This window comes from Parambassis ranga, chromosome 6, assembly GCF_900634625.1.
Source record: "Parambassis ranga chromosome 6, fParRan2.1, whole genome shotgun sequence".
Classification (NCBI taxonomy): Eukaryota; Metazoa; Chordata; class Actinopteri; family Ambassidae; genus Parambassis; species Parambassis ranga.
In genome coordinates, this window is record NC_041027.1 from 7,348,071 (window position 1) to 7,373,243 (window position 25,173).

A 25,173-nucleotide genomic window follows, 5' to 3' on the forward strand; every position below is an offset into this window, starting at 1 on the left:
ACCAATATGCTATACCATTATAAACTGTCACTCAGTTTGGAGCAGTGTACTGCAGTGTAGGTTGTAATAGCATTAATGCAGTTTGTTTTAAAACAGTGTTATGCCAGGATAATGCTTCCACAAACATGTAAGTTATCGCAGTGCTGGTAAAGCACCTTTGTCTTTTTGTGCTGGGGAGACCTCCACTGGCATCACTTGGTAATGGTTCAATTCAGACTGGGGCCTTTCTGTGGAGTTTGCATGTTCTTCCTTCCTCCCACATCAAGACATGTTAGGTTAATTGGTCACTCTAAATTGCCCATAAGTGTGAGTGTAAGTGTGAATGGTTTAGCCAATTAACAGTCATATTGATATGGAATCCGAAAACAAGGCACACTAGGCAGTAGTGTTTTCCAGGAGTTAATAAGGGGCATAATGACGTTTAGCAAAAAATAACATCATATATCATAGTTATCCAACAACCAAGACTTTTTAATTGACTGCACAGAATTTTTCTCTTGTAAAATATTGAGGAGTTGTGCAGGAAAAAAAAGTGTTTGTGTAGATGGATCAGAATTTTGCAGAGCTGTGATGCATACGATGCCACGTAAATATCAGTGCAGTTTATACAGTGTGACTCAGCTCACAACAGGCACAATGGGTGAACATGGAGCAGCATGTCTATGGTGCATATAGGTAAACACAGCAGGTGACAATACAGTTTCAGGACATGTTTATTTTTTATGTTCAGTCCAAGAGACAGATCATACAATTACCACATCAGGAATGTAGCAGAATGTAGAATGTATCAATACCTGATACCGAAAAGATAAAATCATATGAATGTTTTAGCTGACAAATTATTACAAAATATTGAGCTAAGTAGTGTGTATAACTGAATATAATGATATAATGACAAAAACTTAGCAAATATCAAGGAATGAAGTTAAGCAAGTATAAGAGTGAAATTGGAAAATGCATTTCTGCAGGATGTGCACTCAAAGTCAAAGCTCATCTGTGAGTTAACACTTGTATCTGCTGGTTTTAGTTTAACATTTCTTCATGGTTCTTAAGACACATACACAATTCAGGAACCCTTTACCTGCACAAGTGAAATGATTTATTGGTCCATGTAATTCTTAGCTGTGCTTCAGGGCTCCGTTCCTTGGCCATTTTCTTGCCTGCCTTTGATAATGGCATACTCTACAGCTTTATCTAGACAGTTTTGAGCAATCTTAGAAACAGGGAGAGGTGTGCCCTCTCCTCCCTTTGCAAGTACAGAAAGAATCTCCAGAGCCTCACTCTCCATGAGCGTCTCAGCGAGGCTCTTCTCTGCCTGCATCATGTTATATACAATGACTACTCCACGATGACGTAGGTCGGAAATTTCACTGAGCAGCAGAGCCTGGACAATCTCCAGCCAGTGGGTTGTCTGAAAAGAAAGGACAGTGAGAGTCATGAGAAATAAACCGGAGTAAGGAATAATATCAGTGTGTGTGTCCTATCTGGTATTCTTACTGTCCCAGGGATGCGAGAGCAGAGTTCCGGCTGTTCAGCGGTCAGCATGGCCAGAGTTCCTGCAGCAGCTTTTCTCAGCCTCTCGTCTTCCTCTCCACTGTAAAGCACCAGCAGCTTAAGGCGATCATTCCCTGTGGCCAGATACAGCTTCTGCACCTAAGAACAGACCAAACACTCACTGCTGTTAGTCAATGTTTCATTACATTTGCTAAATAAATTCTCTTGTTATAATAATCTGCCTTACCTCTTGACTTAAAACCAAATTACACATGCACTCTGTGGCAGAAGCTCGTACTAGATCATGCTCTTCAAACATGTAGCCTTCAACTTTTGGTAAAGCTTTTTCCTTTATGATCTTTTGTCTGTGAAACAGCATAATAATTTAAAAAATACACTTGTAAAAACTATGTTCTTTAGAAAAAGAATTAATTAAAGACAGAATTATAGATGCTAATAAAACACAAATACAATATAAATAAATAAATGTAATTTAACTGTTCAACATTCAGAGACTTGAAATTCTTTCTGCTTTACTGTATAATGTAATATGACATTGCTTGGATTTCCCTACAAAAAATGTTTTTTAATAAAGTCATCGATTAGGTGAAATGATTGATTAAATGATTGTATTGTTAGGTAAGCTCTCCCTCTAGTGGCCAACCTGAGTCTATCATTGATTCCAGCCAGGTTGGTGAGAGCCATCAGTGACTCAAAGTTCTGCAGCAGGGTGCACTCCAGACTGAGAAGGCTAACAAGTGGGCGCACCACTTCATAGATCTGTCAACAAAATGTAAGACAAGGTCAGAAAACAGGTATGAGGTATTTGTATAGTTTAAGCAAGAGGACTCTGCCCTGGCTGCTTTTTTTACCCTTTCTCCTGGAAAGGCAATCTCTGGGTTAGATGTGATGGTTATTTTTGCTAGAGCTTGTGCCGCTTTGATTTTTCCTAAATCTGTGTTGTCAGATGTAAGTGGGATCAATGCCTGTGAAGGAGAACCAAAAACATGAATCATTTAAACGTCCTGAAGCACGGTGTTCAGATCAGCTGGCTTCATAAGCTAGGTTTCTAAGGTCCTCTACCTTTCCTCCACCCTGTGCCACCACTGTTCCTCTGTCTTCCTGACGTTCCACCAAAGCCAAGAACACCCTGCCGTGAAAAATCACATTAACCAGAAAATCTACAGAGGGGAAAGTCAGAGGAAAGTCAAAAGATTTTTGTACCTGGCAATACATTCCTTACAGGCCTCTGTGAGGGCTGGACTCTCCTGTTTGACCATGCACACTAAAGCAGACACCACACCAGCCTCCAGCAGCTTCACCAGCCTTTTCTCCACATATGATGGCGCATCCTGACATAAACAGGGCACACAGATGGAGGTAAGGAAATAAATGGGCACTAAACATTATTTCCTCAAACCCTACAGAAAAATCTAAAATATAAATTATACCTTGGGATGCTCCTCAGGCACGTGCTGCTTTGCATACTTGGCCAGCTCCACTAACTGGGGGTCTGGCTTCTCCACTTCATAGCTGTTGGTGCAATTTACTAATGTAGACCCTACAGCAAAGAGCACAGTCTTATCCTCAGACTGCAGGAACACACAAAAAACACAAGGATGTCAGTATTTCTCCATCAGTGTCACGGCAGGAATTTGACTGCATTAATGCCTTATGTTTTGTATGTCAAGTTTTAAAAACAAATCCTAAAATACAACAGTCAGGTAAACCTTTGCAAGTTCAAACATAGCGAGCAGTGCGTTCTTGTCATCAACTAAGTCCTCCTTAACATCAGCATCAAAGGTGAGGTAGGCGAGACCTTCCACAGACCAGCGGCGTGAGGTCGGGGGCAGAGACTCATTACACAGCCACCTAACAGAGAAAGAGAAATACCTTGCCTTTTATTATAAATCCCAACTTCCGTGTGTTAAAAGTTGTTTTTAAACAGGCATTGCAGCAGTGTAGGTGAGGCATAACACATCACATTTAATCTATACCCAAGGTCTATATTAAACACAGGCAAACATACTTTCTGCACTGCTTGGCAAGCTTAAGTGTGGAACCTTCTGCAAACTGCTTCATGCTGAAATCTGTCCCTCCTGCTGATCCAAGCTTGCACAAACCCTATGTAAAAAACACACAAGATTGTTAGATCTACCTTTATTTAGAAATGTTGTTCTCAAACTATCTGCAGTACCCACCACTAGGGCTCTCACGCGTATCCTGTCATTTTCACTTTTTTTGTAGAGGTCCTTCAAAAGGGCCACGCCGTTGGCTGTGATGAAGGAAGCTCTCTTGGCTTTGCCTGCAGCATGGATGAGAGCCTCCACAGCTACCTGCTGGTGTGTTACATCTTCTGAGGCACAAAGAGAGATCACTGCATCCATCATTCCTGACATCTCCAGAGTTCTGTTACCAACGTCGCTCGGTCCTTGGAGGAGCACAGATACTGTCTGAATAGCTCGCAGCTTGACATCAAGGCCAGGTTGGCTAAAGTGTTGCCTACCGAGAAAAATGTCAGATTAAAAGTATTATTCACAAATTAATGTCACCTTAATTAGTTCTTTATGCACAAAATGTTGTCCTTTAAACTTACTGAACATATTCCTCACATAGTTTGCTGAAATTCTCCCTCTCTTTGTCACTTTTTAAGTCATCATAGAGTTTGCTCAGCAAGACAGAGCAGCTCATAAGCGTGTTGTCTGTAAGTGGTAATCCTTCTGAGAGCTCCGGGACGGTCCCAGAAACATGTAAGACTTTTTTCAGCCCTGCAGGAGAGCAAGAAGTTCAGTAATCTGGCTGCAATGACTTTATGCAATGATTTTATAAAAATAGGCTTGAAGAAAGATCTAAAAAATATTAACATTAACTGTCAGCAGGTCCAATGCTATTTGGTATCTATCAAAGGTTAAGGATATAAGACATATTTTATTACATGCATGAGTGTTTCATACCGTGGTCTATAACCCATAATGTGGGAGAGTTGTCAGGGTTTTTCAAGGATTTGCGTGGTACTTGTTTGACCAAGAGGTTGATGGCACTGTCTCTGCCCGGTCCTGACACGCTGGGTGCTGGCATCATATCCAAGAGGTGCCGCAACATTGAACGTAGCTCCTTGGACGGTTCTGTGTCGAATTCAGACATGAACACAGAAAATAGAGAGCTGACACATGCAAAAAAAAAAGAATCCGGTAACCTTCATGAGAATAGCTAATAAACGCGGGTGTCAAAGCTCACCAGGAAGTATTGCTTCATCTTTTCCTCTGATCTCTCTTTTCATGCCCTCTGTCAGAGCCTCAAACATCACCTGCAGGAGGTGGCAGGCAGCCAGAGACACAGCAGAGGCTCCTGATCCCATTACTACACACAGCTGCTCCATACCCAACTCATTCACAATAGCCATAGTCTGGAAAGAAAACAGTGGATGTCAGCAATAAAAAGCTGGAAAGCAACTGAAACTCTTACTAGTATAGAGAATATGATATTCTGTAGTTTTACACTACAGTAGATGGAGGTAGTAATGCATAGAAAATTAAATGAAAAAAATAATTTTAGAGAGCCAGTAAAGATGAAAAATTCATAATTTTAGAAGGAATTGTCATACTTACTCTAGACTGGTGTCCTGTGCATAAACCAACCAATGTCCTGAGAGCAGAAAGCACAACCTCCTCCAGCTTTGACTGAAGAAGTTTCTGAAGTAGTTTCACTCCATCATTTCGGAAGATCTGCTCAGCTCCTGCCTCTTCTCGGGACAACACCACTAGATTCTGAGCAGCCTGAAATTGATTCCAATACTCCATGATGAAAGGATTCCAATGTTTTTTGTGAGTACAGATTTACTAATGCATAAAGATAAATGAAGAAAATTCAAGCACATTTAGAGTAAACTACAAAATGTGTCAGCCATGCTCACCTTCTGTCGATCTGAGTCTTGAGCAGATGCATCTAAGAGAAGAGAGAACATCTGCTGTACACGAGCATCTGTGGAGTTTAGTTGCACTGACTACATAGGAGAGAAAAAGTAAGAATTTGGAACAGCCTGATCAGGGTATCATTTCAAATACAAGACAAATTTCAATAACCTGACATTATATCACCTTTTGCTGGATCTGTGCTCCCAGCTGTCTGAGCAGATCCTGGAATGCTTTGTTTTTGGGTTCTAGCTGGGCACACCTCTGAGCATCTAGAAAGGCCTGGTCAAGCCGCCCAAGTTTCTGAAAAGCCTGCGCCCTTCGAAACCTGGCTTTCACATCGCCTGGGTCAGTATCAAGTGCTGAAAAGAGATACAGCAGCAATGTTCACCACAACTCCATATGGTAACCTAAAAAAACCTAATTCCTAAACCAGGTAACATGTCTAAGTGATGTCATGTATTGTATGTCATGTATGGCATGCAATTAGAGTTGCATGAAGAAGAGAGCCTAGAATAGTCACTGTCTATAAGTATGGTCAATACTTCTGAATTAGACCCCAAATCGGGTCTATACAGAGGGTGAGTGAAAAGTTTGTTCCCAGGTTATGGAATCATTTTAACCTAGACCTATCTCCCTAAACAAATAGTCCATAATCTTATTGTGTCACGGATATTGTCACTGGTCTCTTAGTGGTTACAAGTACTGATCTTTCAGGACACAGGTAACTTTCCAGACTCTGTCAGCCATGTTCGAATGCCACAGCCCACTTCTGCAGCATGTTGTGAGGCACCCTCACTGACCTCCCTGGATGATAAGCCCCAAAACTGAGTGACCACTGCTTGTAGCTTGAACTTTTTCACAATCACTTGATGAGTCAAACTGCACCAGAGATGCTACTCCTTTGACCTTATATTATATCTAGCAATTACAACGTTGGGATGAGGTTTAGCACCTAATATGCATGTTCAACATCTTGAAGACGAACTAACTTAGATGCACTCAGTAGCTTATGTTCAAGGTAAAGCCATTGTGCCAAACGATGTATCTTACTGCGTGATCTTGTAATTCTACAGTATACAGAGGATTGTCAGACCTTTGGAGGCATCAGCCTCTGCCTTGCTGTACTCCTCCAGTTTAAGGTAGCAGGCAGAGCGGTTGCGGTACAGGACAGCACTGTCTGCTTGGCTGTCACTCAGCTTTAGTGCTTTAGTGTAGCAACAGACAGCTCCCTGCATGTCGCCCGCCTTAAAAAGGCTGTTCCCCTCCTCCTTCAGGGCTGCAGGCTCCTAGATTAAAGAGGAAAAGGCAAGTTTAGAGTCCTCTCATGACAGAGAAGCTTCGGACATTTTTATCTAAATGAAATTTGCTAAGCTAAACAGGCTAAGCATCTTTTTATGGTTGTCTTACCTTTTCCTTCTCACTCTCACTCATCTCCAGGCTTCTACGCGCAATGAAACGTATGATAATATGGTAAATGTACTTTAATTTAACTCTACGTGGTCAAAAACACCGCTAACTTCAGCCAAACATGTCACATCTTGCTTCGTTTCCGGGTATTCGGAACACGTTGATGACGTTTACGTAGCATCCCCGCCCCTTCGTCCCACGTATATTACCATAAAAGGAAGAGAGTGGCTAAAGTATCCTTGTCCAGCAGCTCTACTTTATTTGGTTACATTTCCATTCAGTGGATTTCTGCAGTCCACACAGGCACACTGGATCAGTAGGAAGAGTTAATGAGTAATGTTGCAAGGAGACTGAAGTGCTTAGTGTGAGATGGCCACACTCCGTGTTAGCCCCATTGTTTGTAGTTTTCATGTAATAAGAAAACAGTGTTTGGGTTACCAGATTGTTGTTAAATGTTTTGGCTGGTTGCATTGCATATCACTTCCTTATCAACCTACTGGCTTAAACTTTTTAATGACTAATGGCAATCTATAGTGGACTAGGTGGCCTGATCACAACAGTGTTGTAGCAAATCTTATATGAAATACATAAACATAAAGCATCAATGATTGTAAATGAATATGTTCACACGTATGATATCCAGGCACCTCTGTGGTATTTTTTTGTAAAACCCCACAGATCAAAAGTGCTGAAGAAAATCTCCTGTTATTGTATTTCGTGCATCGCTCCCACAGGGAATCTCATTTACTAGGGCAGCCATGCACTATTGTTGCGTGTCCTCTGTTGCCTTGGAGACAAGGTACTTCCCTTTGGGGCATGTGCTCAGGTACACTTGTTAGGACTCTCATATTACCACAGTAGCTTTGTTATTTTAGAAGAAAACCATACAAAAACTATATATTTCCCAGAGGCTGGACTTGTTTTACATGCTTATACATAACAAAGCAACAGGAGAGCCATGAAATTCACAGAGGACAGCAGAAGGAACCCAAGGATAATACCCCCAGCCTGAAATCAAAAGCAGCTGTGTAAATATTTATTCCTCATCACTACTTGGTTTTGTGAGAGATTATGGTTTTTTTTAAAAGAAAAAAAAAGACTTGTCATACTGATGTACTTATCGGAACCAATAAGTTTTTTAAAAACCTCTTTGTTGCACTTTGTAGTTTGTCAAAGTTATGAGTCTATTATTAGTAAAGCCAAAACAGTACCAGCTGTTTCCCACACAGTATGATAATTAATTAATGAAGTGTCAGCTAATCCTCTCTTTCCATAAACACACGCTGTGTCTTCAACAAGCCCTCAAAAAAAAAAACCAAAAAAAAAAAACATTTTCCACACAGTTGTTTACCTACATGGTGCTGCAGCAGTGATGTGAGGTGTTTAGCATTGGTTCCACACTCTTTGCTCTAAATAATTACAGCTCTCTGTTTCTTAGAAGAAACATGATATTATATTATATATATATTATATTATATATATATTATATTATATATTATATATTATATTATTCAAATACTATGAAGAACTTGAAACCTCTCAGATGTTCAAATGTTTTTTTAAAAACATTAAAAAATCTTAATCTTAATCCATTGGCATTGTATATAAAAGTACATATGAAGTTATTCAAACTAGCTCCACCTCCAGCAGCTGTAACACATTATACCCCACACAGTAATAAATATTTAGTTATAGAATATAACATTAGTGGATCATTACTTATCTAATAGTGTTATATGTAAACATTATACTATTGTATACATTATTTACTCTTTCAAAGTCCTATTAATACGTTTTAGAGTTCATAGTTTTGGAAAATTGGAAAATAACTAATAAAAAAAGCCACCCATGTAATAAAACAGTGATTAAAGTTTATAATGATGAGTTTATTTCCAGAAATCAATACTTTGGATTCAATTACACACTGTTTGTGTCAGCATAATCTTACAATTATCTGTCTCTCTTCTACTGAGTGTATTTATTCTAACAGGGTCATGTTCTTGTAACCATGACATGAGGACAGATTGATTGAGTACTTGTTTATTATTTGATGTGTATTTATACCATTGCCTACGTCACAGCCTAACACATAACCGAGTCATTTAACAATAATTATTTTACAATTTACAAACTCATATCGCATTGCAGACATTCAGACTGGTGCTGTTCTAAGAATAAAAAGTTGGTGCATCTATTTAAAAACTTGCTGAAGCTCTTGGTCAATCATCCGCTGCTGCGCATCTCCTCTCCTCCCATAATCCTTTGCAGCAGCTCAGCGGTGCTAGCTGCTAAGCTAGATCAGCTACTTCTGTAGGTAATCTGACAGCCTGGAGCTAAAAGCACGTACACTGCAGGGCTATACACTCTTCCGGAATACTCTTCTTGATAGGTAACGTCAGATTTTTTTTTTCTTTTTGATAGTGTCACGGTCGTACATACATACTGGCCAAGGTTTAGATGGAAAGTGAATAGTTAGCAGGGAAATATCAGCCACGTATTGTCTTAATGTTATCAAGCCAGGATCCAGGCTATCGACGGTACCACTCGATATAAATCTGCCGTGGAGCAGACACAGCTGTGACTGCTGTTCCTACACATTCATCAGTAAGTTTAAACGCAATCTTCGTTCTAACACTGTCCGACTTTTATTAATCAGCCCACAAATCAGTCGGGTTAATGTAACTTCACGGCACATCTGATTGCTAGCGCTAGCTTGTTTTGCTGCATCTTTGTAATATGTAAGTCTACAAGACGCTGGAGTAACAGGGATAATTGAAGTTTGACAGGGGACTTTAATATGGTGAATGGCTTAAGGAGATAGCTGCATCAAACTGTTCCTGTATATCTGCGCTTAGGCGGGATAGCGTCCAAACACATATATCTTAGTGCTTAGTGCTCTTATGTTTGAAATGACCAAAGGTCGCCTGGCTAACAGCCCATAAATAGACGACAACAGTCAATTGAACCTAAACAGAGGTGTCACCCCATGGTCAGTAACCCGAAGAATTCAGTTCATGGGTATTTGATATCTGTTTGCGCATGCATGTATTCATTAGCTGATTGAAAAGGGCTGTTTCACTTGTGCCATCATGTGAGCAGCTTAGGATTAGTCATATTTACATTTTGTCACATGAAGGCGGAAGTCGTTATTGAACGCCAGCCATCCAAACAACAAAGCCTTTCATGTTGGAAGTATTCTGGCCCAGATGGTCTAAGCAATAACCGTCTTTCTGCTGACTTGAGGCTGTTTTTCAGTCAGCCTTAGCTAAAATAAGTGCCAGGTTATTATCTTAACTCCCTGTGGTTATGCTAAAATAGTTAGGAAGTGAGCGGATTATGATCGTGGATTTGCAGGCAGACTAAAACACGAACACCTATTAGTGCAGTGAGGAAACACAGGCCACTTTGCTGCTCAGTTGGATCTTCTCATTTGTTTGCTTTGCTTGTAAGATCCAAAAAAGTGTCAGTGACAGTCTCTCATAATAAGTTTAGTGTGAATATGTGTTTTTTGTACATGTTTTATAACCCCAAACTATTTCCCTAACAGCTGTGAAGATCCTTATGTGAAATCAGCTTCTTCTTCCGATCAAGGACAGACACACTGCCCGTACTCTCACAGCAGATATGCAGTCCCTATGCCACTGAGAAAAGAATGACATTTGTCTCATTTTAATTCCTTGAGCTGCTTTGGGTACAGTTTAGGCTTGATTAAAAAGCTGCTCGAAGCCAAGTTGGCCTTTTTCTCAGCCTGTTTCTTTGCACGGCCACAGCCGCCTGTGTTAACTGTTATGGCACTAGAGGCCAATTGAGCAAAAGGGAACTCTAGCTGCATTGAAGGATTAGACTGCTGTGGGAGTGGGGACTGGACCAGGAGAGCAGGCCCACAGTGACACACATCATGCTGCAGGGACACTAGGCTCCCTGTGTGAGCCCCTTCAGTGTGGCGCTTTTTTTTTCTTTTCCTGCAATCTCATCGATTTGGATGGTTGAGCACAAGGGTTACTTTGAAGAGCCCACCGGTGGCTGTGGTTTGGCCAGAGCTGCCAGACTTCTTGCCAGCTATTGCTGATTTAGTAACCTTCTCCATTGCTACCACTCCTGCTGCTCCTTTCACTGTGGTCTGCAGTATGGTTAGTGGGGGCTGAAAGCCTGAACCGGTAATACTGGCATAGTTAATTTTTTTTTTTTGCACTGTAAAGGATTGCATTCCAGATTTGTTGGACTCTTTCTTTCTGTGGTGGAAAAAAAACACAGCGTCAAGGTCATTTGTTAAAAATTGAAACCTGGAAAAAAGACTGCTCCAGAGGAGGATGAAGCTGAGGAAACAGGTGACAGTGTGTGGAGGGGCCATATTCTGTGTGGCTGTGTTCTCACTATATCTGATGTTGGATCGAGTCCAACATGACCCTGCAAGGCGACAGAGTGGCGGCAACTTTCCACGGGTAAGAGTAATTGCTGTTGTGTTGATGCATATCTTGTCTGAAAACCGTTTTTCTGCAGTTGTTTTTATGTGTGGTGCAACAGGAGCTGTTCATATTATAGATGAAAATTAATATCTCTACATCGCTCAGGCCTGATTGCTAATTTTGCTAATTTTTTTTACATCTGTTAAATAGGGCTAACAAACAAAAGCTAGTTTTGAATATTCAAATACAAACAGAAACATCCTTACTGACAAATAAGGATGAAAATATTTTACATTTCCTGTGCTTTCACGGTTTTTGCAAAATGAATTTCTTGTCTTAAAATAAATAATTGTTTTCTCTTAAAGACAAGGAGAGATTTTTGTTAAAGAGCTGTGTGGTTTTACTATTTCTGTGTGTGTCTATGTTTTAGAGCCAAATCTCAGTGCTGCAGAACCGAATAGAGCAGCTGGAGCAGCTCCTGGAGGAAAACCATCAAATCATCAGCCACATAAAGGACTCTGTGATGGAGCTCACAGACACAGGAGCTGTGTCTCCCAGTGGCCACCTGCCGTTCAAAAGTGCCAATGGTTCTTGGGTCCTCCCCTTTGATGGTCGTCCCACATTCCTCTCTCTCAAGCCCCAGGACTGCCATTTTTCTGTGGGCAGTCGTAGCCAACCAGACGTTCAGGTAAACTAGCTGCTTTGCTATAGAGGGAATACTTGTTGGCCTAAACTCTTTTTAAAGGTTCTTACTTGTTAACAAATGTGTTTCAGATGCTTGATGTGTACTCCCTTCTTAAGTTTGACAACCCTGATGGCGGTGTATGGAAACAGGGTTTTGACATTACTTATGAACCTGATGAATGGGACAATGAACCACTGCAAGTATTCGTGGTCCCACACTCTCACAATGATCCAGGTAAGTTGCAGGAACTTCAGTGAATATGTCTGTGCTGCTTTTAAAGTGTGTCTCTTTAAGAGTATTTGCCTCTGGACACTATCTGAACAGCTTGCGTCAGGTGGTTAAAAATAGTTTATTTTTTTGGATTGAAAAATCAGTCCAGTTACTCGTAGGTCTTACCTAAGTGGGAGGAAAGTTATAGGGGTGCAGAAATCGTTCAGAAATGGATTCATTCATTCTCATTATCATTAGCATAATGCTGACATGATTGACGGCTTTGCCACAAACAATAGAATTAGGAAGATATTGGCAAAGGAAAATTGTAGCTATTTAGAGTGGTTGGATTGGCTGAGATTTTATTTTAGACTGACATTTCCATTAAACTTGTTTACCCGCCCGGGCTGCATGCGTGCTAACTTGACAGTTATTGATATGTTGACAGACTGAAGGGACTGGTAAATTTTGTCCATCAACAATGGGAGCCGACTTCATTTTGAGCAGCAAGTTTGCTCTGAAGTTTGCTTTACGTTATCAGGAGCTATAGACTGTAGTTTTCTTAAATGAAATCATTCTGACAGCGTGCACCAAATATACCTGACACACATTTTGATTCTGCATAACTGATGGAATATATATTAACTGACAATATGTGAGATAGTTATTGGACAATATGTCTTTAGCTTGCAGTGCTTTACGCTTTTGCACCTTTAAAGTGCTTTTTAGCCACTTTTTTAGAAACCACTCTGCTAAATAGCTTTCTGAAAGGAACAGCTCTCCTTAAATAAAATATGAGTTTTATTTTTGATCTATTGCAGTACTTTTTCCATAGCACCGAGTCTCTTTACCTGCCCTTTCTTCATGCTTTGGCATCAGTCAGCTTGATATGGGTAAAAAGGAGTGTATTGTTTCACACACAGTCCAATTTGTTGTGGACTGTGTGCTTGCCAATGTTTGCGCAGATTGCTTCAGTTCATCCTCTTGTGTTGTTAGGCTGGGTCAAGACTTTTGACAAGTACTTCACAGACCAGACGCAGCACATTTTAAACAACATGGTTGTGAAGCTGGCTGAGGATCCACGCAGGAAGTTCATCTGGTCTGAGATTTCATTCTTCTCCAAGTGGTGGGAGACTGCAGACATCCACAAACAGGAGGCTATGCGCAAGTGAGTCACAGATTTGTCAAGCACACAGTTTTACCCTTTATTCGCCCTCAAAAATTTAGAATTGGTTGAGATTCCTTTGAAGAAGAATGGCACAGTACAGTACAGTATTTCACACAGTGGGTGGTATCTGCTGGCAGATTGTGAAAGTTCTAAAAATAGCTTGTTATCTGGTTAATGTGACTCTCCCTCTTTAGGGCTGGATTATCCCCACCTTACTTTCTTAATCCTTTCTTTTCAACAGACTGATCCTGGGAGGACAGCTAGAGATTGTTACTGGAGGCTGGGTGATGACAGATGAAGCCAGTGCTCACTACTTTGCCATGATAGACCAGCTCATTGAGGGGCATCAGTGGCTGGAGAGAAATCTAGGTACACAGTGCATCATACCTGATACTTCAAAGGATTGGTTTATGAAAGAGTCCAAAGTGGCTATATTCTGTCTGTAAATTCGAAGACTTTTACCTTCACAGCCATTTGAACTAAAAATTAAACCACTCCTCGCAGTGCTCGATAATGAAATCTGAGCTGTCATCCTATTTGCAGCAGACATAGCTGCTCACTCAGTGGGTGATGAAGTACTTTGTGGTACTTCTAGTGCGTCCTGCTGTGCAGAGTTATTTCCTCAAAGATGCATTCCCTGCTTTATCCGAGCATGAACCTGAAATACTTACTTCTTCATACTTCATCATAGGTATAACTCCTCACAGTGGGTGGGCAGTGGACCCGTTCGGTCACAGCGCCACGATGCCCTTTCTGCTGAAGAGGGCCAACCTGACCAGCATGCTTATCCAGAGAGTCCACTACTCCATTAAAAAACACTTTTCCTCCACCCGCAGCCTGGAGTTTATGTGGAGGCAGGCCTGGGGTGAGTGGACCAGAGCCAGCGATGTCATCTGATTCATGTGCTTATCTTTGTTAAGCTTATTGCAGAATGAGTCATGCCACTTCCCATAGCCTTTGAAAGAGAGGGGGAATTTGGAAGGACAGCTGGGATGTACTGGCCTCAGAGGAGCTGTCCAAATTATTATTTCTGAATGATTTGGGTGTTTGCCAAGGATTTACTGTTCATTTGTTGTTAATGGAAAAATCTGATGGGCCAGATCTTACCAATGCACGAGTTCTTGTGGAAAATCATTTGGTGATTAAATGTTTTACATAATGCTTTGCTATGTTAGTCTTAAAAGTCCCCAGAGAACGTTGTTAGTGTGAACTTACCAGCATGTTCAGGAGCACCTGTGTCTGATCACAAATATCCCTCTTACTCAGAACAAAACCTTCTGTATCAATTATATTCTGCTATTGTGAGGCCACTTTCAATAACTGAAATCTCTTAAGGAAATGCTTTGTGTTTTTTTCCCCCCTTTGCTTCACTGCTTTAACAGATACTGGGTCAAGTACAGATATTTTTTGCCACATGATGCCATTTTATAGCTACGATGTGCCTCACACCTGCGGGCCCGATCCAAAGATCTGTTGCCAGTTTGACTTCAAGAGGTTGCCAGGTGGTCGGATAAACTGTCCCTGGAAAGTGCCACCAAAAACTGTGGTTGAGGCCAATGTAGCAGAGAGGTAAGCTTTTACTTTGTTCCACTCTGAAAGGTTAAATAAAAAGATATCTCCACACCTTGGTGTGTTTGTGAAATAATCCAATATTGGTTGGGTAACAGTTCCAAATGCGCACACAAACAGATTGGTCACTGCTGTTGTGACTCTGTTTTTTGTAATACTCTCTTACAAATGAGCTCAAAGTAAACTTGTGCCAGTCTTAACTAAAGTGTAGATGAACAGGAAGACTGACATTGGCTGCTGCTAGTCCTGCAGTCCCATTAAGCTGCTTTTAAAGGACTCAAGGAACTTTCCAAAGGACATATTTCAATAGAAAATACCCTCAGGGCTAATTTGATCTCCCTCCCTCCAAGGGCACAGTGATTTCCTGGTAGTAGACTATGCAAAGCAGCAACGAAGATGTCCTCTCAGTTTTCACTTTGTTTACCTATCCCTTTCTGTTCCCTCTTTTATTCAGGGCAAACCTGCTCCTGGATCAGTACCGTAAAAAGTCCAAACTCTACCGCAGCAAGGTGCTTCTTGTTCCTCTGGGGGACGACTTTCGCTATGACAAGGCCCTGGAGTGGGACCAGCAGTACATCAACTACCAGAAGCTGTTTGACTACATGAATTCTCACCCAGAGCTGCACGTTCAAGTGAGAAAATAATTTGTCAACTGTCAAGAATAGTGTTGCCAAATGTCTTTTCTTGCTCTTTTTCATTGTTTTCAGTTCCTCTCAGCATGCATGCCAGTGAACAGCGCGTCTCTGTGTATAACCTTTCTTGTGATGATAAATCATGCATTGGTATTTTAACTCACTGACAGAACAAAGAATCTGTCTTGACTTGATGTTTGCTTCAGAAGATGCCATGTAATGAATATTTTTTTCTGTTTAGATATGAGTGAGACTCTTACTTTTTTTGTTTTACTAACATGTCATCTGCCTCCTTCAGGCTCAGTTTGGGACTCTCACTGACTACTTTAATGCTGTATACAAAGCAAATGGAGTGGCACAAGGATCCAGACCTGCTGACTTCCCAGTGCTTAGTGGAGATTTCTTTGCCTATGCAGACCGTGAAGACCACTACTGGACGGGTTATTTCACATCCCGACCCTTCTATAAGAGCCTGGACCGTGTGATTGAGTCGCATCTCAGGTATGGCTGAGAAAATGACATCATTGGTAACTGGGATGAGTTAGAAGTTTCTACTGCAGCATTTCAGAGTTCAGAGTTCCAAAAAATGCAGTGTCCAGATTTTCATTTGCATACTCGATGTGAACATATCATTTATGTTGTCATAAACAGTGCTTGTCACTATCCTTTAGGGGGGCAGAGATCCTATACAGCCTGGCAGTTGCGAACGCTCGTCATGCCGGCATGGAAGGTCGCTACCCGGTCTCAGATTATGCTCTACTAGTTGATGCAAGGCGCTCTGTTGGACTGTTCCAGCATCACGATGCCATTACTGGCACTGCAAAGGAGAATGTTGTCATCGATTATGGCACCAAGTAAGAACCTGAGGGTTTAGGAGGAAATTACAGTATAGATTTAATTCTTTAAAAAATCGTTGAGATGAAATAGAAAATCTGCCTCGTCTCCTCTTTTTAATCCTATGTCTCTCAGGCTGTTTTATACTCTCCTGTTCAATACATTGATGGGGAAATAACAAGTTGTCTCCTGTGACTACTGCACCAGGCCATTCATTTTTCTTCTTCCTCCTTAGATTACTGCGTTCACTCATCGGCCTGAAGAGGGTAATCATCAATGCTGCTCATTTCCTGGTGATGAAGAACAAAGAGTTTTATCGCTTTTACCAGACAGAGCCTTTCCTGGAGACGGTAAGACGAACCATGGGTTGACACTTCTGCCACTGTATTATTAACCAAATAGAATAAAATGAGTATTCAGTGTGATTTGTGTGTTATATTTCCCTTCTTAAAGGATGACAGGCGAGCTACACAGGATTCTCTGCCTCAGCGCACTTTAATTGAGCTGGACTCAGCAGGACCGAGGTATTATCTGCATCCCTTTTGCTTCTTTCATCTCCCTCCTACACCATCCTGCGCTTAAGATTGCTTTCTCCTCCTCTCCACCAGGTACTTGGTTCTGTTCAACCCCATCGAGCAGGAACGACTGTGTGCGGTGACAGTGTTGGTGAACACAGTGAGGGTGCGGGTGCTCACTGAGGACGGACAGACCCTCCCTGTGCAGCTCAGTGCTCAGTGGAGCTCTGCTACTCAGATGAGTGCAGAGGTATTTGAGGTAAGCTAAATTCATTAGGTGGCTGGTTTCTGCATAGTGAGACAGGTGCAGCACAGTGTGTGCACCATCCTCCATTAGTTTCTGCACAGTTGTGCAGCCACAGCAGTGTGCACTCTGAAATATTTTGACAGGCTCATAACCCAATATGAAGTCATTATAGTTACAGGAAGAGAAGACATAAAGCCACTAATGGTACTGTTAAACATAAGGGAAATTGTCAACCGGCAATCCACAAGAAATGTGGAAAAAAAAGGGGGAAGTGCACTGATTAAACATTCACAAAGTCTTTGTAGGTGTGACAGGACTGTAATGCTGAACAGATGGAGCACTCTTCTTGTCTGTGTACTGTTTTATCTTGTTTAAGCAATTATGTTTCAAAATCCAGCAGATGCAGTTTAATGTATTTTTTATGTTGAAGTTCACATTTCTACACACCTTGCCCTTTGCATGTTACTTAAGAGTTATACAATTGGTGATTTAAGTGAAGCAAAGTTAAGGTGTCACACTGGAGTTTGTGGCAAAAAAGGTATGTTTCTTCAGAATAGTGATTTGCGTTTTTTTAATAGCATTGTTTTCTGTCTTCTGAGCAGCAGTAAAGTGTTTTTTCTTTCTGTTCTCAAAGGGGAATTACTTCCAATCACATGGAATTGAAAGTTGTTAAAACATTTTTTTTCCACTGACTTTTTATTTAACTTTAATTTGTTATGCCAAAATAAAAAGGCTTTTCTCACAGTAATGAATGAATGTAAATGTAAAACAGCAATACAAACACCATCTCTCATCACATTTTAATTACTGCACTGTTGCTAATGTGTAAACACTTTTAACTTAATGAATGCCTTGTGGTCAACACTCGCTCCTCTGATTAACCAGGAAAATGAATCCTCAACTTTTTGGGCTTTGTGTTTTTATTTCTATCCAACCATTGTTCAACTCTCTCTCCAGGCAACATTCATGGTCCGTCTCCCACCTCTTGGTCTGGCAGTTTTCAATCTGTATGACTCTTCAGACTCCCCCATGACGCTCCGCTCCGACACCCTCCTCAGGCTGTCTGGTCGGGGTGTCACCCCCCGGGCCACGGACCCGCTTCCTGTACGCTCCCAGCAGGCTGACTCTCAGACCTTTTACATCAGCAGTCAGTCTCTGACACTGGGCTTCTCTGGAACTACTGGCCTGTTAGAGGTTTGTTGGCCAATATCTTGTCGCATAAATAAGTTATTTAATGAAAGGGTTTCGTTTTTTAGGAATTTCCTTGGTTCATTTACAAACTGTCAATGCAGTAGTCTCTTTTAAAGTTTGATGCTTTGGAGGAAAAAGCCAGGAGCTTGATTTCCTATTAACACCTGGCTGTTTAATCAAAGAGCTTCTGTCCTCTTATCTCTTCTGTAGCACTTTTTTAATGCTTCCTTTTTCACCTACAGAGTATCAAGCGCAAAGATGATCCTCAGGAAGTGAAGGTTCAGATTCAGTTCATGGTTTACGGCACTCGCCCATCTAAAGACAAAAGTGGAGCTTACCTTTTCCTACCCGATGGAAAAGCAAAGGTATTCTCGGGGATCTTTCTCAGATGTTTATTTGCCTCTCAAAAGGCTTTGATTCTTCCTCCCCTGTGTATTGTTGCATTGTAGCATGCTGGGGAGCTTGGGGCAGAAATGCAGGCAGGCTGGGTGATGCTTCATCTTCAGATGATTTGAAGACAACAAAGTGCTAATGCCTTAGCAACCACACTGTATCGAGTTTTTTATTCTTAGTGCCTCCTTCTACTTCCTGCTCTGTGGTTATCCTCCCATTTTAGCACACACTCTCTTCATGATTGTGTCCTCCTGCTTTCAGCCCTACAACCAGAAAGAACCACCTGCGGTGCGTGTTGTGGAGGGCCCTCTTTTCTCTGAAGTGGTGGCACACTACCAGCACTTTCAGCAGACCATCCGCATACACAACGTGCCAGGTAATAAAAGAACAAACCTGCCCAATGGAATCAGTTCAAATTGCGTTTTCCTAAGACACCAGATGGCACAGCACAACAAAGACCAATATGTTGAATTAAATGACAATTTATAAATGAATTTGTTTTTTTGTTTAACCCTCTGAACCCTAAGTGGTTTCTGGTTTCAACTCACATTTATAGTTCATGTAGTCACTGCAATATCAAGACCATGCTGTATAGAAAGGGCATAATCTTGGCTTGAAGAAGAGAGAACTCAGGCCTGTCTTTTGTGTGGTATAATTAGATTATAAAGAATGACAGAGTACAGGGGGGAATGAAATTACAAGTATATAGTCGTAAATTGCAGCCTCCCACTAACGGCCATTTCCTTGTCCACAAACAAGACAATTTACTCCAAGTCTATATTTTGAACAGATGTAGTTTCCTGCATATTGTTTTTAAGGTACAATGTGGTACTGAGGCACAGATTATTTGTGAGACCTACAGTTTTTCTGGGTGCTCCCTGATCCTCATTGTAACACATATTACAACTTTATTCTTATAATATTACGACCTTTTTTTCTTGTAATATTTCCTTTGACAACCTTCTCTGCTCTGACTAGATTTCTGACTGAATTTTTCAGGGGTGGATGGTTTGTCTGTAGACATCACCACCACGGTGGACATCAGAGATCAGACCAATAAGGAGCTAGCCATGCGACTGGTCACTGACATCCAGAGCGGAGATGTCTTCTACACAGACCTCAATGGCTTCCAGGTCATTATCTTTCAGAGCAAAAGAGAAGAATTTGATTTACTTCTTACTATACCATCCAAACATACAATAACGTATTTGATATGTTGCGTCATCTCTCCTTGCAGATACAGCCACGTCGACACTACCTAAAGCTTCCCTTACAGGCTAACTTCTACCCAATGCCCAGCCAGGCGTACATCCAGGACAGCCATCATCGCCTCACACTGCACACAGCTCAGTCTTTGGGCATCAGCAGCCTGGAAAGCGGTCTGTGTCTAATTACATTTTATTTAATGTTGTGCCAGTTTCTTCATTTGATTTTTCTTTCACTGGAAGTTAACTTTGAAATGTTTATCTTTTACTGTCTTTTAAGCAGTAGCACTCATCTCAGATTGCAAAACAGTTTTCACACTGCGCTAATCCTTTTATCATTGTTCTGTGCATAATAAAGGCATTTGTAAATGACGGGTAGCTCAGGGTGTTTGTAGTTATTGACTACTATCTGAGACTTCAATACACTGGCTTTGCATTAAAGCTGCTCTCTCCCTGCTCCCCATCCTGCTTCAGGCCAGCTTGAAGTGATTATGGACCGGCGATTGATGCAGGATGATAATCGTGGGCTGGGTCAAGGTCTGAAAGACAACAAAAAGACAGCCAACCGTTTCCGACTGCTGCTGGAGAGGAGATCAACTGGGAACAAGGTCAGTGAGATGACAGCAGAGGTCCTTTTTGAACCAAATGCGTGGAATTCCAGCATATTACATCTGTGTGATGTTGAATGACTCTGTGCAAGGTTGTTAAACATAACTTAGATTTGTTTTTGATTCTGTATTGTCAGTAACGCCTTCCTTCCATTTTTTTCCCAGTACTCATTACCAACCCATCTGTCTCTTTGGTATCCTCCCAACTCTCTAATTTTGTCTCCCCTCTCTTCTTTTTTTTTCTCACTCCATTACCATCAGCATGACGGCTTCTTTGCCAAACTCTCCTCCTTGTTTTATTCCTACCTCTCTAAAATTTCGAGTGGCGGAGTTCATGAGGTAATGTTGCCTCGGTAACAGTGAGGATGCTTGTTAGCCCATATTTTAGCTTTGTACATAGCTGTAGCTCCAGCTCCAGGTTTTTTTCCTTCCCTCCCTTGCATAGATGTAGCCAAACCAGCTCATCTCTCTCCACTTGAAGATTCACAATTTAAGTAAATGGATGCACATTGGCAGAGAGTGGAAGTCATTGGTTGCTGTTTTATCATTCAGCTCTCTATTAAAGCTGGTCCTTGTGAAGAAGTAAGGCTGGCCTTCCACAAACGATTAAATCCAAAACAATTTTTAATACAAAATTGGACATCACAATGCCCTGATGAGTAATGTCTGTCTGGACTAGAATTAGAAATATACCTCCTACTCTGACAAAGTAATTAGAGCCTGTTCCTGAGGGCTGTAGAGCTTTTCTAGAGGTGAGTCACTGATTTTGTAATAGTTACTTTTACTGCAGTCATTTAAATCTGTCTCTACTCTCCTCCAGATGACTGACAGCTCAACAAACAGCTTCCCATCTATACTCAGTCACATGACCAATGCCTTTCTGAACCATGATGTCTTGGCACTGCCTGTTCTGCCCAAAAGGCGTGGCATCCCTCAACTTCAAACATTCGCCCCTCTTAAGTCCATCCTCCCCTGTGACTTCCACCTGCTAAACCTGCGCAGCATCCAAAGCCAGGTGAGGAGATAAACAATAAAAACAATAAAATAAATAATATAATAAATAAACAATACGTATGCACGTTTCTTCTTTATATACTCTGTAAATTGATTTTTCTTTTCTTTCTGTTTTTTCGGTGTTGAGCAGCAGGACCCCCAATCGCCATCTCCGTACACAGCATTGATTCTTCATCGTTTGGCGCTGGACTGTGGCCTGGAGGCTCAGAACCTCGGATTCAACTGCACCACCACACAAGGACAGGTCAGTGCATAAACCTGTGCAGGGACTTGTGTGGTATTTTACTTAGTATTTTCACCTGCAGTAGATTTTGGTCACAAAGACTCAGTTTTTTGTTTTAAGAAGCAGAATCAACATGTATTTTTAAAACAAAGCAGTTACACAAACTAAATTATCGACACAATGGGTGGCCAAAAACTCTCATCATCATGTGTGAGGAAAACTTTAACTTTAACAATCTTTAAGCATAATGTAAAGGTTTCAGTTCCTCAGTGGAAAAAGCTGTCAGATGCCAGGAGAAGCAGTTAAATTGTTATTTTTACTTGACCTTCCTGTCCTCCTCTTCCTCTGCAGCTGAGTGTGTCGGCACTGTTTAAGAACCTGGATCTGCAGCTGCTCCAGCCGATGTCTTTGACCCTGATGCAGTCCAGCATGCCTCTGGCCAATGACTCCACCATCACCTTGGATCCAATGGAGATCTCTACCTTCAAGCTGAAACTGCACTAAGAGCCGCCCGCACTAAAAGCAATAAAATCCCACTAGACTCCTTGGACCTATAACTGGGCCTGAGCTGGCCCACAGGCTGGCAACAGTGGGGTCTGGGATCTCTCTCTCTCTCTCTCTCAAGGCAGGGTCAGCTGTAGCAGGACTGACTGCACAGCAGGGGGCAGGCAATAGCAGTTGTTGTGGACGTCTCAGAGAGCAGCAAATACCAGGGTGAACTCAAGCTGTTCCAGAACAAGTCAGACTGCCAGAATCGCTCATCAGATACAACCGCGTTTCAAAAGTGATATATGTTTTAGCTCTGCTTTGTAAGGACTTATGTCTTTTTCTATCTGCACTCCATTCCGGCCTGAACTATTGAATGTAAATATCCCAAATAAGTGGTGGAGGATGGGGGGGTCCGGGACTGGTGCCACATCTCAGTGCAATTTACAAAGCTTTATTTGGTGTATGGGTTTTAATTTTTTTTTAAGTATGTAGAAGATGACACAGATCACATCAGTTTTTTTGTTTTTTTTTGACAGACTCGAATGCAGCAAAGAGAATGTGTGGTCTCTTCATCTCAGCTCGCAAGGCTGGTGTCCTTAATCTGATTTTGAGAGTTAGTAACTACACAAGAACAGTGTGATCATGAATCATTCTGGATGACCGTCTACCTTCTGTCAGCTGTTTTTTTGCTTGTAGATAGTCCGGAGACTTCTTTCTTCTCACTGTCCTCCTCCCTGAGCTTCCTCTTTGCTGCTGGAAAAAAAAAGAAACTGTGGAAGGTCAAAGTTCCTGTTGGTCATTCCTGTACTTGTACTTCAATGTGGAGAGGATGTTTTGTGTACCACACTGTATGCAGTAGAAGATTAGACAAAGACTATACCTCATATATATCATAGAGCAGATATATTGGTATGTGTGTGTCTGTAGAGTGTGTTTACGTGAATAATTGGGGTGTGTATGTATTGAGGCTACAGTGTGCACTATCAGGGACCATTAATAGTACTGTTGGGTGTCATCAATTAATGTGGTGTCTTTGTCGAGCAGTGGGTCATATCATAAGAGGGGATGCCCAAAGTAAAGGATCAGTTCACCCAAAATACAGAAATTCACTTATATGTAGCAAGATGAAAAACTTGAAAGATGTATTTTTTACTTGTTTGCACATATTAAAAGAATGAACTAAAAAAACTTAAAGGGACCGATCAGCGACTGTTGCTTTTGAGAGAAGTCTAAAATAACCATCACAATTATCAGAGCCATTTTTTTTATATCGCTTTTATACAAACAAAATAAGATTATCTGGCTCATTTGCTCAAAAACACTGTACTCATTACACTCAGTTATTGATGCCAAAATAATTGTTTCTGAAATGTCTACCACTGCCTCATAGTGAAACAGAATTGATATTAGTTCCAGTAAAAGCGATGGCGAGCATCTTAGTCAGCTTTTCAGTGTGCTCTAAGCAACATTTTGATACTTCATACCAAACTGCCTGCACAACTCTGATATTTTTGGGGTGAACTGAACCTTTAAAAATAAGTTGGATCAAAACATACATGCAGGAAAATACAGTTCTTAAAGTAAGCTGCATTTTTTTTTCTCTCTTTTAATTTCAGTTCCACAGTGCTTCTTATCTTGAGGCTGTCTTCTGGCACTCAGGCTTTCCCGGAGTATCTGCCTTTTACTGTGGAGGATGTGGTTATCTGTGACTAAATCCGAGGCTGGACATCTTACAGCCCACCTATGTCACACTTTGTCCTGTACGGCCACATCTCTCTCACACCCCCGGTGTGTCCCATCACTTTGTCTTCATTTTTCCACAGGACGTCCTCTGACCTGACATGTGGTCCGCCACAGTTCAGTACTCCCATCTTTATGTGTCACTGCGTGTGCTGCAGAAGTCCATCTCTTCCCCCTCCAGCTGTGGTTAACATTTTCTGTCAGACCAGACTTCACTGCATCTTAAATTGCACTTTCTCTCCCGCTGTCTTATAACCTCTGTCATAACCTTCCATCCTGATGTGTGTCCTACTTTCTGTAGAAATGTCTCTTTCTGTTTTTTATTTTTTTTATGTGATATGTTGTAGCTGTTTTTCTTTGTTCAAAGGTAATATATGAAAGACAAATCTCTTCTGCATTTGCTATTCATGGTTGGATTAAAGCTGCAGCAGAGGTGGATGTGAATAAAGATCAAAAGGTTGGACTTAAGTTGATTTGTGGACCACTAATTTGCATGATGTTCTGGGGGGGTCAGTAAAGAGTGACTTTTGATCAGTAGGGGGCAACGTTGAGTCTGTATGAGAAGTGTAGCCCTTTCCTACAGGAATGCTGTCACATCCAGGAGTGTAGTGAGACATCAGCCCTTTTAAACCCAACCAGTGGTTGGTCTCACTCTTTAAGGAGTTAACGTGACATTTAACTAAGCGTTCAAATCACATGAAGCAGTGAGTTTACTTCCCTGCGAGGCGAATGTGTGGAAGGTGTCTGTAAACATGAAAAGTAAAGTATCTTTGTTCACAGTGCATAAAAAAAAAGAATCAGAGAGACGGGACATGAAAAACAGACAGCTGATCAGTGCACTACACAAAAAGAAGTGGCAGCAGTGTGTGTGTGTGTGTGTGTGTCTGGGGACGCTCAGGCTCTGCTGCTCTTTTAACTTTATCCTTCAGCATCAGGTTCAGCACACACACATAATATGTGACATGCAGGAATAATGAAACTGAAAGCTCAGCGTCTGATTGATCTGCATGTGAAATTAACTGATGTGGAGCTGGTATTTAATTAATGCAATATATTTCTTGTTGCCTGGTCTAGTTAATGGACAGCATTGGACAACACATGACAGCTAATTAAGACGAGGCAAAAGGCACACTGGAAGAAAATCAATACACTGCTCATACAAACATGAAATGTTTGTTGAAAGGTGTGAATTGAGGGGAAGAAAACCTTTTAAACTTTTTTTCTCTAAC

General features: G+C 41.3%; 2 protein-coding genes across 3 annotated transcripts; one reads left to right on the forward strand and one right to left on the reverse strand.

Annotated features, from left to right (window-relative positions):
- Positions 1-809: 809 nt before the first annotated feature.
- unc45a (unc-45 myosin chaperone A) lies at positions 810-6,972 on the reverse strand. Its single transcript, XM_028408616.1, has 19 exons — positions 6,816-6,972; positions 6,502-6,694; positions 5,592-5,767; positions 5,408-5,497; positions 5,103-5,270; positions 4,732-4,900; positions 4,449-4,619; positions 4,091-4,262; positions 3,696-3,996; positions 3,524-3,618; positions 3,225-3,366; positions 2,946-3,086; positions 2,719-2,846; positions 2,578-2,644; positions 2,367-2,480; positions 2,159-2,274; positions 1,742-1,859; positions 1,498-1,653; positions 810-1,411 (listed from the first exon to the last, which is right to left on the reverse strand). The coding sequence occupies exons 1-19, from the start codon at positions 6,837-6,839 to the stop codon at positions 1,130-1,132; spliced, it is 2,823 nt and encodes a 940-aa protein (XP_028264417.1). The 5' UTR covers positions 6,840-6,972; the 3' UTR covers positions 810-1,129.
- A 2,120-nt stretch (positions 6,973-9,092) lies between these two features.
- man2a2 (mannosidase, alpha, class 2A, member 2) lies at positions 9,093-23,398 on the forward strand. 2 transcript variants are annotated; one of them, XM_028407756.1, is made up of 23 exons: positions 9,093-9,419; positions 10,363-11,257; positions 11,652-11,909; positions 11,996-12,140; positions 13,113-13,284; positions 13,526-13,653; positions 13,976-14,149; positions 14,667-14,853; positions 15,308-15,485; positions 15,784-15,986; positions 16,157-16,339; positions 16,555-16,669; positions 16,773-16,843; positions 16,928-17,093; positions 18,039-18,275; positions 18,515-18,637; positions 18,927-19,041; positions 19,665-19,798; positions 19,903-20,044; positions 20,345-20,478; positions 21,299-21,493; positions 21,623-21,736; positions 22,067-23,398. In XM_028407756.1, the coding sequence occupies exons 2-23, from the start codon at positions 11,126-11,128 to the stop codon at positions 22,217-22,219; spliced, it is 3,459 nt and encodes a 1,152-aa protein (XP_028263557.1). In that variant the 5' UTR covers positions 9,093-9,419; positions 10,363-11,125; the 3' UTR covers positions 22,220-23,398. The 2 variants fall into 2 exon arrangements, with proteins under 2 accessions (XP_028263557.1, XP_028263558.1); XM_028407757.1 differs by having other exon boundaries at positions 9,108-9,204.
- The last annotated feature ends 1,775 nt before the right edge of the window (positions 23,399-25,173 follow it).